This window comes from Nelusetta ayraudi, unplaced genomic scaffold, assembly GCF_046127955.1.
Source record: "Nelusetta ayraudi isolate G7.1 ecotype Tasmania unplaced genomic scaffold, CSIRO-AGI_Nayr_v1 ptg000092l, whole genome shotgun sequence".
In the NCBI taxonomy this organism is placed as follows: Eukaryota; Metazoa; Chordata; class Actinopteri; order Tetraodontiformes; family Monacanthidae; genus Nelusetta; species Nelusetta ayraudi.
The window spans coordinates 5,147,778-5,162,278 of NW_027466142.1; the positions used below are offsets into that span (position 1 = coordinate 5,147,778).

Genomic DNA, 14,501 nt, shown 5'->3' on the forward strand with positions numbered 1-14,501 from the left:
TTTACACTGTTTAAGTCCAGACTGAAGTTGTGTGTAATCTTCAGGTCCACTGTGTTTTCATCAAGTTCAGACTCATTGCTGCCACCTGGAGATCATGCAACACTCCACTCTTCACGCCACGAGCCTTCACTTTTAGGCTTCACACACCCAGCCGACAATACAGATGAGCTGGAAAAACTGCAAGATCAGTTAAACTGGAACTCCATCACATCTCAGCAGCAGCAGCACAGGTTACTGGCACTGCTCCACTGGTGCAGCAGTTAGTGAAAGAATTGTGTAAAAAAAAAAAAAAAGGAGCTCCAATAAAGGAGTGCGCGTGAATGAATGTGGAAAGTCTTGACAGAGGGTTTTTTTAAGTGAGGGACATGGTTGCAGTGGACAGTGGATAGCACTGTGGATCCGCAGTAAGCAGGTTGTGAGTTTGGTGCCCAGGCCTGGGACCACTCTGTGTGGAGTTTGCATGTTCTCCCCGCGTGAGTGTGGGTTCTCTCCGGGTTCCTCCAGCTTCCGCAGTCCAAAATCATGCCTATGAGGCCAACTGGGAACTCTAAATTGTCCGTAGGTGTGAGTGTGGAAGGTTCTCTTTCAAAAGGATAGCTTTGCGATAAAACGGTGAATTGTAAAGGGTCTAATCCCGCCTTCTGCCCGAGACTGCCGAGATAAGCTCCAGCAGCCCCCTGTCACCCTGAATGCAGGAGAAGCGGTGATGGAAAATGGATGGATTTTTGTTTTGATTGTAATGAACTACGAGTAACATTCATCAAGGTTGAAACAGGAAAAGCGCAACCTGTTTCTCTATTTAATGAATCTACAGTCAAAGAAAGTTTTGCTTTTTAATTTGAGGTTATGCCGAAAAAAAAATTCTTTCTAACAATTTTTTTGTGTTGCAGCCGTGTGTGCTAAAAAAAAAATTGAAAATAATTAACTGCTGCTGTGATCGGGGACTCAAGGGGTTCTGAGGTGGATATTTGGTACGTTCAAGCGTTCAGGTATTTGATTATTTCATATTAAAAGGAGGAGAGGATGCATGATAATACAAGAGGAACTGTTCCATGTGTTATTGTTTCTGTATTAAGTCGGAGACAAAACGTTCACATGCTCTGGCATGGAAGTCTTGCACTGATGGACACAGCATGCAGTTTTTGGTAAATTACACACAGACATGAGGAATGAAAATGTTTTGTTTTTTTTTTTTTTCAGAGTTGACTTTGCTGGTGGTTGTGTAAATGGGAGAGACGGCAGCCTCGGTTCCAATGTGTCGCACTGCAAAACTCGACATTAAAAAAAAAACAAAAAAAAAACATCATTATATTAACAAAGCTGGCAAAAACCTGGGTTGCCTCCTGAGCTCCTGACAAGGCAGAGACACCTAATTAAAAGTGTAAGTTACAGTGACGCTCGCGTTTGAGAAACGTGTCAAATGCGCCTTTGTGGTGCCACAAAGTATAAATCCTGCGAGAGACAAACAAAACAAACCTTGTTCGGCTGAGTGATGGCGCAGCGTTCCAGCCTTCGCCGTGACAGATCTGAGTGATCCCCGTAACAACTGCATGCTCTTTGTTTTGTTTTGGAGTTTTTCACCTCATCATCCAGGCCAGACGGAAGATGTACAACAACAATATTAATATCTCTGTTTGCACCATTTAAATGAACAATCAGAACACCCTCTTCCTCATGATATGATTCACGTCCGTCGGGGTTGGCAGCGGGGGGGGGGGGGGGGGGGGGGGGGGGGGGAGAGCTCCAAGCTCAACCGAGGAAAACTTGGACGGTGACTGAGCAAACCTTTCATCTCGGGGATTCGAGGCAGGCCACTCAGAGTTTTTACTCTCCACTGAGCCAGGTAGTAACAGTTTGAGGCTTCCTATTGGTGCGAGGGGTGACATTACACATGGGTTACTGCCCCGTGGTGAGCCACGGTGTGCTGCAGTTATCTGATTTCTCGCCAAAGCCACCCCGGCGTAAAGTGAAAGCGTCTTTTCGAGCCACGTGAGGTTTCACTGCTGTTCTTTGTTCTTCTTTTATAGCTTTTTTTTTTTTCTCCTTAAATATAATTTGCGCTCATTTTCCGACACAGTCGCAGCGCTTTCTGAACCGAGAGCGCAGCTCCAGCGGCAAACAGCAACGCTTCCGAGCGGCGTCAAACCCTATTATTTTCAGCGTTTGCAAGAGGGAGCAATTCACCGAAAATGATTGAATTTTTATTTCAACACATAGTTTTTTTGTGTCGGATAATTAGCCAGTGCCAGAATTCAAAAGAATTAAAAGTTGTTTTGTCATCCTTCCAGCCATGTTGTTGGTCAAACCGTCGAGATGCTTTTTCGCTATGGCATTCCAACTCGGAAATGAGCTTGTGTGTACCCAAATCTCAACTGCATGCATATAATACAAACACGTTAGTTTGTGACTCATGTGAACACGATGCATGAGTCACACTTGACGCTGCATCGCGGGCAATTGTGACGTAAACTGAACACCACAATCGCACCATACATGTGATATGCAAGGGAGCTTGTATACACATACGTGCACATGTTTTCTCCCTTACAGGATTGATGGTCTTTGCTCTCAACATCACGTGACTAGCTGCGTTTCCATTGCCCCTAGAATTGCGCAAAACCTAAATATCACAATAAAAACCGGTAATAGAAACACCGAAATTTTGAAAAATCTCTCAAATGTCGCTGAAAGGATTTTACGCTCTCATGAGGTGGATTTTCAGACGTATCGATATAGAGGTATATCACAAAATTGTAATGGAAACACTTTTTTTTCGCATTTACGCATCATCAGACGTGACAAGTTCACTTTAAGTGAAAATGGCGCCTTATGTTTTGACGGAGGAAGAAACTGAATATTTTTAGAAAGTAATCAAAGAGAAAAAATCTTGACAGCAAACAAAAGCAAACGTAATTCTCATAAATCTCGCGGGACTGAGATGAACGGGAATAAGATTTTACCAGAATTACGGCTTACGCGCTTCTCAGCATTCAGTGGAAACACCTGCAAATCGCAATTGTGCTTTGGCGAAATTTCAGAAATATCGCTTTTATTTTGCGAAAAACTGTAATGGAAACGCAGCTACTGATCGAGCATAATGAAAGCTGTAAGGGGTTTGACAACACCGCTGAGAATCGCCTCATCGCTTCTGCTCAGAGAGCATACAAGTTAACATTGCACCTCGTCATGCACACAATTAACATCAAAACAATGCAATTTGCTTACATGGTTGTGAGGTTCTAATCTGCTGTGAACAATAAACTAAATGCTCTGAGATTTGAACGTACGTGTTTTTTTTTTTTTTTTTAATGTCTTTCATTTTCAAGAATTGAGCCAAAGCAAACGTGAAAATTGCAATAAAACACCAACCCATTCCAATGAAACTCTCAACTTTTACGGTAGGAGTATCAAGACCATTGAAAACGCTTTTTGTTGGAGGGCGTCAAGATGGATGAGCAAGAATTCAGAGAGGAAGTTTCACTAATCCAGCTGCGTCGCAAAGTTGCAAATTTGGCGATACGACTTTAAAGCTAAGCGGTTGAAGATTTTTACACTTGTGGCGTCTTCTGTTAAACTTTTCCCGTGCTCGGTTTTGGGAAAAAGCAAACTTTGCGGGGGGGGGGGGGATTACACTTTCTTGAGCGTGTCTGTATTTTCTTAGATCTGTGGTACCAAGAGCGTCGCACTTTGAAATAAAGCTCCTTTAGACAAGCTGCTGTGTTTTGATGCACTGGGAGTGAAGTCAGGTTGCCGGGTTCTGGCTGTAGGGCCTTCCAGTGCTGCGGATAAAGGCAAGTGAACTGGGATTTGGATTGAAAGGCAGGTCGGATCGGGTGAATCTGCTCAGGTTGGTTTTGAAGTCCGTGCCGCACACATGCACGCGGACGCACATCCAGTATCTACTAAATTCTTTCAATAGTGCGAGCTGTTCAAGAAAACACACGCATGCACACACACACACACACACACACACACACACACACACACACACACACACACACACACAAAACAGCTTGACTGAAAATAGATCAGGCTTCCCATCTTTGCTTCCCCTGGGCTCAAATTAGCAGTATTCACAGCAGCTTAAGTTCATTTCAACAGGCAACAGGTGGGGACACACTCGCGTCCTTTCTGTTGCGCCGTGCGGCTCCGTTCGCTTGTTTGTTCGAATTTGAGTTGAGACGGAGACATGTCGGGGAATCTTTGAGCGCGCCGTGCTAAAACACGGCCCCACTGATTCAGTTATACCATTACAAAGATTAAACCCTGCTTCAACACTGAACCACCAGTACTGGCTGCATCGCCGCCTCCCAGAGATATACCAAAAATAAATCACAAGTTCACTCCGCAGTTCCCTCTGTGAAATTGTGTGCGACTCCAGATTCCTTATCAAATAATTGATAGAATTCTTCTTCTTTTTTTTTCCTTTTTTACCCCTTTTTTTTTATTTATTTTTTTACAGTGGTCCACACTTTCAGGTTTCGTGTGCCGCGTATTTGTCTGCGTGAGAGGATCTGGGTGAGTTTTCCTTTCTATTTTTTTTTTGTTCTTCTTCTGTCTCTTACTTTCTGTGAGTTTGTCTCTCGGAGGTGCGCTCATGTTTGCCGTGCCGTGTCACAGGGAACAGGACTGTGAATCTTTGCCTCTCATCTGTCATCTCTCAATGGGGGGGGGGGGGGCTCCTGTCACAGGTATCAGCCCACCTCTCCACCGCTGGTCAGCGCAGCGCACTTCATTTCCAAATAGTTTTTTTTTTTTTTCTTCTTCTTCCAACAAAGGTTGCGACATTGACGCGCAGGTGGGATCCGGAATTTTTATGCGGAGGGAAGAAAAAAAAAAGAAGAAAAGAAAAAAAAGGAGCCTTGCTTTCATGTAAGGCGGGGCGCCACACAAGTCCGGCAGTCTGGACGTGTCTATACCCTGCCTTGTGCCTCGCGGCCCTGTGTATCTCGGCTCTTCCCGGGGAGACGTTGTCAAAAGAGCTGTGCCCGCCTCCGGAACAGTGGAGCGTGTGTTCCAGACAGAGGAGTGTCATGCGTTGATAAATCCAGTTGGAAGGAGTTGACACTTCCTTCCGATGCGATGCGGGCGTGCGCTAGCCACCGGCGACGAGCGCTCAACTGGATGGAAAAAGGATGCGGCGCAATTACATCGCTCCACACCATCGGCTGCCAGAGTCCCATTATATCTAATTATGGGTCTTTAGACAACAATCTCCATAAGGTTCCTCCGCAAATGCACACAAACAGGGGCGGCTGAAGCGGCGACAGATTGCAGCCAGGGATGGCAGGGAACCTCTTTGCCGACCGCTGATCCCCTGTCGTTTCTGTGCATCCTCCTCTGACTTCACACAGCGTGACCCGACGAGTGACTTCCAAGACCCACACCAAGTCCTTTTCGTATGTCCGAGATGCAAGCGTGCAACTTACTCGCTAACGTGCCTCACTATTCAAGTCGATAAGTCCTTGTTTTGCCGCGGCGTGCTGTTCTGTTGTGGATGCGGCGCTGCGGGGTTTTTGGACCAACACGAAAGGCAACCGCCACACAAAATTTTGGACCTGCGCTTGCCAATAAAAATTCTGTTCAATTTTAACTCGTCGCCCACGGCTCAGTTCTGCCTCCAGCCTGCATGTCCAAACCTTTAGCCCAACACATTTTTTTTTTTGGCAAGGCAGGAAGTGAAGGAACCGGACAGTTTTTTTTTTAGGTCTTTTTTTTTTTTTTTTTTTTTTCCTCCCTCAAATTTTGCAAGTGAAAGCACTGACGATAGATAGATAGATAGATAGATAGATAGATAGATAGATAGATAGATAGAAAACTAAATAGTCTTGTAATTCACTTTTTTATACCTGAGTTTTAGCTGCCTCATTTGAAAGGAATGCAAGGGAATTACTGTAATTTGGCCTCATGATGAAGAATTTTCTTATTGTGGAATACTGTTATTTAAAAACTCGTGAATGTCAACGATAATTTCAGTTTAGCAAAAAAAAAATGTAACTTGTAAGTTCAAGACTTTGTACAACAAAAAGAATCTTCGTGGTTTCTAGCCACGCTAGCCATACAAACTAAATTTGACCCTAAATTTGTCATTTATCGTGTGTTGTACACACACAAACGAACCAGAAGGAACATTCTCAGAGAAGAAATTTAGAGATTTGGCAAATCACAAGCGCTAATGATTTGGCCACGTCGCAGCCAACACAGTGCCGGTCGAATTCCATACGTGCCGCAGCCATCCGTGCATTCGGGGACGAGCTGCAATGCGACGCTGGTTACCGCCGCGCCGCCGCGACATCCAGATTTTTTTTTTCCTTCTTTTTTATTCCTGTTTAGAATAGAATTCTAATACATTTTTGGACGAACTCTTCATTACACTTAGGGTCATTCTTTCAGCTCGCCGCGTCTCTTTCCAATTTGTGCGAAATTGAGGGCCCCGCGGGTGAAGCAGGGAAATCTGCGGATAGCAGATAGAGGCTCTCGAGTGAGCCGCGGCTGCGCTCGCTGACCGCCAGCGCCAGCCCCCTCCTGGCCTGGGCCACACCGCCGAGCACCAGAGGGCCGGTGATTCACCGCTGCCTCGCTGCCTCTATGCTGTGACTGGACAAATCTATTCCTCCCCGGTGATGATCAGCTCACCGCCCTCGAGGCAGCACGGAGACTCCCGGCTGCCGGGAAAACGAGGTGCCGCCGGGCGGCGCGGCAATGGAGGAGACGGCACGGGAGCACGTCGCAGCCTTGCGAGGGCTCGAGTCAATTTGAGGACGATGTTTGTTTGAAGTTACAGAATAACAGTCCACAGAGAAGAGTTTTTTGTTTTTTTTTGTTCTCTCTGATTACGGAAGCATTCATGCTGACTCAGTGGCGGGACTTCATTAAGTTAGAGCCACGGCCGCCACACCAGCTTGTACACTGATTGTGCACTGATGTGGTCATTAGTTTAGCATTGATTAGGAACTGGTGATTGTGTCGAGGCTGTTCGGGGACGTGCACACACGCACACACATGCACGTGCACACAATTACATACCCACTGGCATTCCACTTAAAATTCACACTATGCAGTCAAATGGCTAAGGTGCACTTCTTATGTTTAATTAAGTTAAAAGTCATTCAATATAATCAGTGTTTAAAGTAAGGATGGATGCATTTTTTTTTGACACTGATGATGATAAGACAGATGCAGCCGTGGAGAAATAAAAACCAAACATGCCCGCACTGGTACATATAAATCACAGCCTGTCGCCGAACATCTGTTGCCCGTTTTAGTGCATTAGAACATGCTGCAAGGTTATTTATATGAACCAGCATCCAGGGAGCTCCTCCATTCATGTTAGCTTAATGACTTGCAGCCAGACATGATTGCCGGGACGAATGTTTTCCTTTCAGATGTGAGGTGATTATCTGCCAAGACCTTTGCTGTACCTTCACTTCAACGAGGTGCCAATATTTGTGTTTACATCGAGTTGTGTTCCCAATCAATTAGTGCGTGCTCCAAAGATACACACACACACAAAAAAACAAAACAGAGATCCACATATTGAGCAGGGCGCTAACATTCGACAACATAAAATTAACACTGATTTTGGCTTTTAGCTAACAGTTTTATTAACATTTTTTATGGCCCTGTAGATATATCACCAACGCTAAGCTAGCATTACCGCTGGGTTTGTATTAGTCGTTGTGTCAGACCTCACAATTTATTGGCCAGGCTCTGATCTAGATGACCGCATTGCAGCAGCAGTTACTATTAGCTAAAATAGAGCTCATGCAAATAAGCAGTGAAGCTCCTTCCTTATGTGAGCTCTCCGTATGTGTGCCACTTACAGCAAGTCGTGGAAACAAATTAGCACGTAGCATTTAGCATTTAGATGAAAAATAAATAAATAAATCACCAGTTTGCCACATCTTATCACTTAGCTCACCACTGTCATCACTGACAAGACAAAGCAGTCACTGCAGAGCTCAAATGTATTCTTTGGTATTCACTCCCAAGTCCTGATCTGCCTCATCGCCACTCCATATGCAGATTCCAAGGAAGCGCTCTTCCTCTGCGCCCGTGCCGCTTTCCTTATACACGGGAAATGATTTTGGCTTCGCATTAGAAAACGTGCTGCGTCAGACACACCTTTCCATCTCGCATAATTCATTCTTCACGCAGCCGCGTATTGATTTGCTGTCACAGATGAGAGGGCATAACAAACTCTTCGCTGTTGTTCCAGACACAGCAGACAATGGTAATTATTCACAAACAGAGAGGGCCGCTCGAGGGAGAGAGCCAACACGTTGCAAAATTCACATTCAGAGGTGGTTTAAAGGCGGCGGGCGCCGGGCTCTCCGCGGTGGCGAGAGCGCCGCTCGGAACGCCGGAGACGGCGCTGGAGTCGCGTTTTTGCATTATCTCCCCAATCAATCAGCCACACCACAAAGTAGTCAATGGGCCTCGACAATGTGTACCTGTCAGATCATTGCCTCTAATGCATTAGGCGCCGATTGCCTGTGACAGACAGCGACGGCCCAGCGCGCAACAAGCCGCACTGCCCGCTCTGAGACGTACTGACAGCCTTTTGTCCGGCCACCTGCCTGTGATTATTCAAATCAAAGACGCATCGCCGATTTGACTTACGGACGTGTGCACCCAGGCAGCAGCGAGGAGAGAATCCCTTACGACTGACTGGAGAACAAGAAAATATATATCGTCGCACCTTGGCTGATTTCCTTCTTCTTCCTCTTCTTTTTAAATCAGAATGCATCACCCTGAAAATATGCAACACTTCCCGACACTCTCTCATCATGTTGATTTTCTTTCACCGTAGAGCCACATTCTACAGCTCCACAAGGCCAACTGAAAGATTAAGACCGTATAGAGACTCTTCCAAGCACCTTGGCAATGAGGATTCAGCGGTTCATAAAAATTCATCAATATTAAAGGTTGCTTGAACGCCAATCATGTCTACGTGTTCATTGCAATCGGGTCCGTCCGAGTACAAATGTAATATCTACCACATGCAACAAAGTCCCTTTCCCTCAGCTGGTCGATAAGTGCAGTATAGGCAGTCGTATTGTACCATCAGGCTCATTAGCCTCGGGTCTGATCATCTGTTGCTAGCATCTGTAACAGTAACTATTGTCCATAATACAGTGTGAGGTGTTAAGAGAAGCAGCTGAGGTGACAAACTCAACATTTCCATTTCTAATCAAGTCAGGCTGCTTAAAGTTGGGTTTGATTTACATTCGGTGTCACTTGCTGTTACAACACAGTCTGTTGCTGCATCAAACACCGACATTTCCGACATCCCGTCAATGTCAGCGTTGCGGCTACTTCAATACGTAGAGTGCAAATGCACATTTAATTTGTAGATGTGATGAATGCAAGGTAACGCACAAAAAAAAAAAATCCCTTTCAAAGTAAAACGCTGTACTTTTTTAACACCTGTCCGAGTCGTAGCTCTGGGATGCAGTTATGTTGTCTGAGCGCTAGCGAGCAAATGCGGCGCATAAATATCTATGGGAAGCTGCCTGAGCACATTTCACTCCCAGGGAACGCTCCCAGGCTAATTGCAATTTATTAATCTATACAGGTAATAAAAACGTAACCCATATCGATATGCCCTGCCACTTGCTGGCTCCGCACTTTACAAGGTAGAGATTGATTTTTTATTTTTTTTTTTCATTTTCTTGTCAATTAAACACTCGGTTGCGAAGAGCGCTGGAAATAGATGGTGATACGAAGGTCTAAAAATAGTGAGGGTAGCTGCTGCCCTAGGTCCTCATTAACAGATAGATGGATAGACAGATGGATAGATGGTTTTCAAAAAAAACTAAGAGGAACAACATATTCACACTTAGGCAGTCAACAGTGAACCGTTAATAGGAGAGAAGTTCAGCCAGTGCCCCTCCCTTTCACTCTGACTCACTTTCCCTAATCACCGAATTTGATTAAATTGATTGCGAGATCACCGCCGCTATAAAGAGCCAATTAACACCAAGCCGGCAGACGTGCCTCGCGAAAATATTACAGGACATTAAGCCGTAAACCACATATACGTTTAGGAGAGCGAAAACCCTCCTTCCACTTGCTGACTGGATGCGCGCCTCCCTCACGCGCTCTTAAGTATAATGAGCATTAACAGAGGAGTCCGCCCACTCGGCGTGCTCCATAAAAAATGTCACTTTGCGAGTGAATGTGTGCAGTTTGACGAGCAAAGCCACTGTGCAAAATGTTGTCACGGCTGGTAATTACACAGTTAGCGCAAGGTGGAAGAGGGGTGGGGGGGGGCAGCAGCCACTTTCCCTCCTTCTCCATCCAACAACATTCGCCTAAACTCCGCCAGGCAGGAAGCGTGCACCTCCGTTTCGCACGTCGGAAGATCAGTTGCTTGACATTGCGCTCACCGGACACCTGTACATACAGAGAGGCTGATATAAAGCCCGCCGAGCCGGGGATTTCAGCTCCCCCTTCATGTCCTCCAAACGTGTAGATAACCGAGTTAACAAGCCGGCGGATGGATTTTACCGTTTACCTCTCCTACCCTGCGTCTTTATCCCGGGCCGGCACGCGGACGTTCGTTTAATTCCTAATGGCCACACGCTCCTTATGCAATTAATGAGCTGATAAATCGGCATGTGTAATTAGTACGTCTCGTCGAGGGGGCCTTCTGACTCGAGCTGATACCACCTGCTGATTAATTGATTTACCAATCAAAAAAAATAATTAAATTCCCCGCTGCTTTTTGATTTGCAATAATTGCTCGGGTCATTTTTGGAGCCGAGGCGGCGATGATCGCTGCTCTGCTTCAGACGCCAAGTCATTTTCACATTGTCGAGCGCTTTCAAAATGAAACAATCCGCTGCGAGCTCGGTAAATTCAGGCCTCTCCTCGACAAAGAAGAAGAGGAAAAGAAGACAAAAATTTCAAGTTTGATTGAACACGATTTTGTACATCTCGCTCCGGAGAAGGCGCTCCCCAAAATAATCTCTCGCTGATAAACCCGCGAGACTGTCAGCTGGTTCACTGGCTTGAGTTATGTGTTCCCTAAGTTTAAGAAATCAAAGCTTTCCCTCGCCCACGGGCTGCTCGCCCCCGCTCCCTCTCATTTCGTGCTCCTTGCCCGCTCAAGGACATGAGTCGCGGGGCTTAAAGGACTGCCGGGGGGCAGAGACAGAGGAGTTGGACGTGTGCCACAGGACCGGGGCAAGGACCACAGCAGAGGACTTTTTCTAAAGACAATTATGGGGCGGGGAGAAAAAAAAAACACCCAACCGCCGAGAATCCGCTTAAGCTCTCTGCAGGGGTAATAAAATGTTGGACTTTCTAATAAAAGGGAATAGAAAAAAAAAAATCAAATCCACAAAAAAAAAAAAAAAAAACACAAGCCGACAGGGGTATAAAGATGCATGAGGACAGGCACAGTGCCGCGACAGCGTGGGCTATGTGCTCAGTGCTTAAAGATGTAGACTGAAGGCTATCCCTGCTTGATCCTCTTTTGGATCTTGTTAAGCTCAAGGATAAGACGGAGGGAGGGAAGACGGAATATTCCTCTCAGGAAACCCAGCAAGGCGTCTCGCAGGAACACACCTAGCGGCTTCAATTAATACTGGGGACCAGCTTCTCCTTTCTTTTTTTTTTTTCTTCTTCTTTTTTTTTTTTTTGAAGAGTCAGGAATAAGGCCAGTTTCTTTGAAAGCGAGGGGAAGGATGTCCCTCTTAGCGTGCTGCCGTTTAATTCATCAAACATTGGGCCAGATTTCAGACCTACTAACTACCCTGCCCTGATTCTAACCCCTCTGAAGCCCTCCTACCAAGAAAAAAAAAAAAAAAAAAAAACGTCAGAGCTCCTGACACCAGAACACTGGGAGACCACCCTCAATAACGATGGCCCCATTACCCCATGAAGGCACTTTTCTCCCCCCCCCACCCCCACCAAAGATCTGATCCTCTCATTTCGCCAGAGCGTGGCGTGTTATCAATTCTGATCGCCCACTCACAGTGAGTGGCTGTGTCCTGCAGCTTCACGATACACAATGCTCAATTAGTGCCATACTGCGTGTGTGTGTTCCCGGGTACTGAGGAGGCCTTGGCATATGGCGAACATCATTACCGCGCATTTCAAGCCAATCGTGAGTCAGCAAGTCGGATGGGAGTCGTCGGCGGCAGCGGGGCGGGGGGGGGGGGGGCGGGGGGAGTTGGGTGTGTTTAGAACCGACTTTCTGGGAATGTCTGACCTTTAATTCAGCGGGGAATCGTGTGCGTCTATCTTTTTGCTCTCCTATAAATAATACATGACTGGCTATATGAAAACACTTGGGTAATGATTCTTGGTCTCGGGGTAAATAAGGACAAAATAATGTCGCTGCATGAAAAAGATAACCTGTATTGACCTTTTGGGGGGGGCTGCAGAGCTTTTTTTTTTTTTTTTTTTCTAAGGGCGTTGAGCAAGAGTTCCGCTGCATTGTCAAAGTTAAATGCAACCTTTTTAAGTGTTTTCCTATAAAAAAACAAAAAAACAAAAGGGATTGCATAGCCTGGGTTTAAACCTTGGGATCAGAGCTGCAGGGGAGTCACAGTAAAGCTTTGTCGCGTTCATGTGGTGCAGAATGACTGGTGCAATTACATTATTATTGTCCAAGCAATTATGCAGTCGATGAAGAGGACAGGTAGCGGGGGAACAGAAATGTGCCGCTGTTGCTCTGCGATCGTGTAGCAATGCAAGTGACGCGTCAACTTTGACCATAACATTGTTGGCTGAGGGATTCATTTACATCAATAAGCCAATCCATCAATAATAACTTAGACTCACATTGCTTCTTCTGCACAACATCACGCTAAACAATTTGTGAAACATGCCCAGATTTATGTGTTTTTTTTTGTTGTTGATTTTGTTTTTTACATACCTTCTCTAAGTTGCATGGGTGCACTGTTTGACTGTTACTTAACGCACAGCAATTATGAAGCAATTGTTGCTCGGGAACATAAACTGACTTCATACTGGTATGACATACATACATGTTTCAGGCTGAAGACTCACATTTTTCAACCCCCCCCCCCCCCCCCCCCCTCCCTCAAGAGTAAAAACCTCTATTATCTGCAGGTTTGAACTCCTCTATGCTGCGTTTGTTCCCCTGCATCAGTTTGTCTTGGCCAGTTACAAGCTCTGAGAAATGAAGGCAGATAATAAATAAATAATAAAAAAATGTGCTTACCTCCCAAAAGTAGCAGCGCCGACTGCAATGCAAGAATGTGCAACATGTTTCTAAGAGCCTTTGGCGAAACAAGAATCCCCAAGAAAAAAAGATGTTTCTTTATAATAAAAAAAAAAAAAAAAAAAAAAACGTATGGCAGCCAGGGAAAAAAAGCTATGTTTAGATGAAAAATGTCGCTTCCAGCATCGTCATACAAATAAGAAAAAGCGTCTTTACTGGTGCAAATATCATGATTCCTTATCCAGTCATCTCAGGATGTCTCTGCAAATCCCAGGGCTCGGTGAGAACAGTTTTCAAGCCTTTTCCCCACTTTTTTCCCCTCCTCTTTATGTTTTTTTAATTACAAGACCTGACCGGAGATGGATCTGGCTGTTCTGTGCTACTGGGATGTTTTCCAAGAAAGACGAAAGGAGAACGGCCTGTGTGGGGGGGGTTGGTGGGGGTTGGAGAGAGAGAGACGGTCTCTAATAAACACAGTTCAATTCTATAGAACCGCTTCCCATCCCTGGACGGCCACTTTGTCCGCTCTGCTGCCGCTGTCCTCCGCAGCGCCGGGCTCCCGAAGTTGGCTGCTCGCGCGGTGCTGCGGCGACGGTCCGACACTTGGCGACGAGAGGCAACTTCCAGTCCAGCATCACGTTACGGCAAGCGGGACCAAACACGGCCGGAGTTCCAACAAGCCAAACTGGGTCAGCGCACGGTTCCACACCCCAGGCGAACAAACACCCACCCGAAAGCAACAGCTCCGAGCCGAGTGTTCCGCGGCTAATTGTGACGAGTTAGTCTTGGAAAGGTTCCGCAGGTGTCCGGGTCCTCGTCGCGCGACTGTTGTTGTTCCGCTCAGCAGGGTTTTTTTTTTTGTTGTTTTTTTTTCCTTCTTCTTCTTCTTTTTTTTTTTAGTCAGCAGAGCTCGACCGCTGCCAGCCGGTCCAATGCGCATCCAGCACTGGGAGGCACTAGGAGAGACCCGCAGCCGTGAACGCAACTCGCCGATGTCTTCACAGGTAGCGGCCAGTCATCGACGAACTGCTGTGTTCCATCAGTTCAACTTCTCGCGGCGAAAAGGGGGAGGGGGGGTCGTTTTCAGCCCGCCGCCGCCACAAAGGGGACGCGGGTTTTCCCCTCTTATTCTTTTTTTTTCTTTCTTTCTTTTCTTTAAGCTGAATCCGCCGAGTGAAAAACGCCGTCAGGTCCGCCTCCGACGGCGTTGTCTTCCCTCTGTGGAGAAAGAGAATGACTTTAAAAGTTATTGTCAGACGCATATCCGCTTGATTTCAACGTTCGCGGGTCCACTTGGCGGGTG

The 14,501-nt window shown here is 46.1% G+C and overlaps 1 protein-coding gene across 1 annotated transcript in view; it reads right to left on the reverse strand.

The window, feature by feature from the left end:
* The window catches only part of LOC142902294 (transmembrane protein 132C), a 167,413-nt gene extending 153,912 nt beyond the window's left edge, over window positions 1–13,501 (reverse strand). The window contains exon 1 of the mRNA XM_076047218.1: window positions 13,199–13,501. Within this exon, the coding sequence (XP_075903333.1) occupies window positions 13,199–13,244 (46 nt within the window). The 5' untranslated portion in view covers window positions 13,245–13,501. The remainder of the gene's footprint in view (window positions 1–13,198) is intronic.
* Between the last annotated feature and the right edge of the window lie 1,000 nt (window positions 13,502–14,501).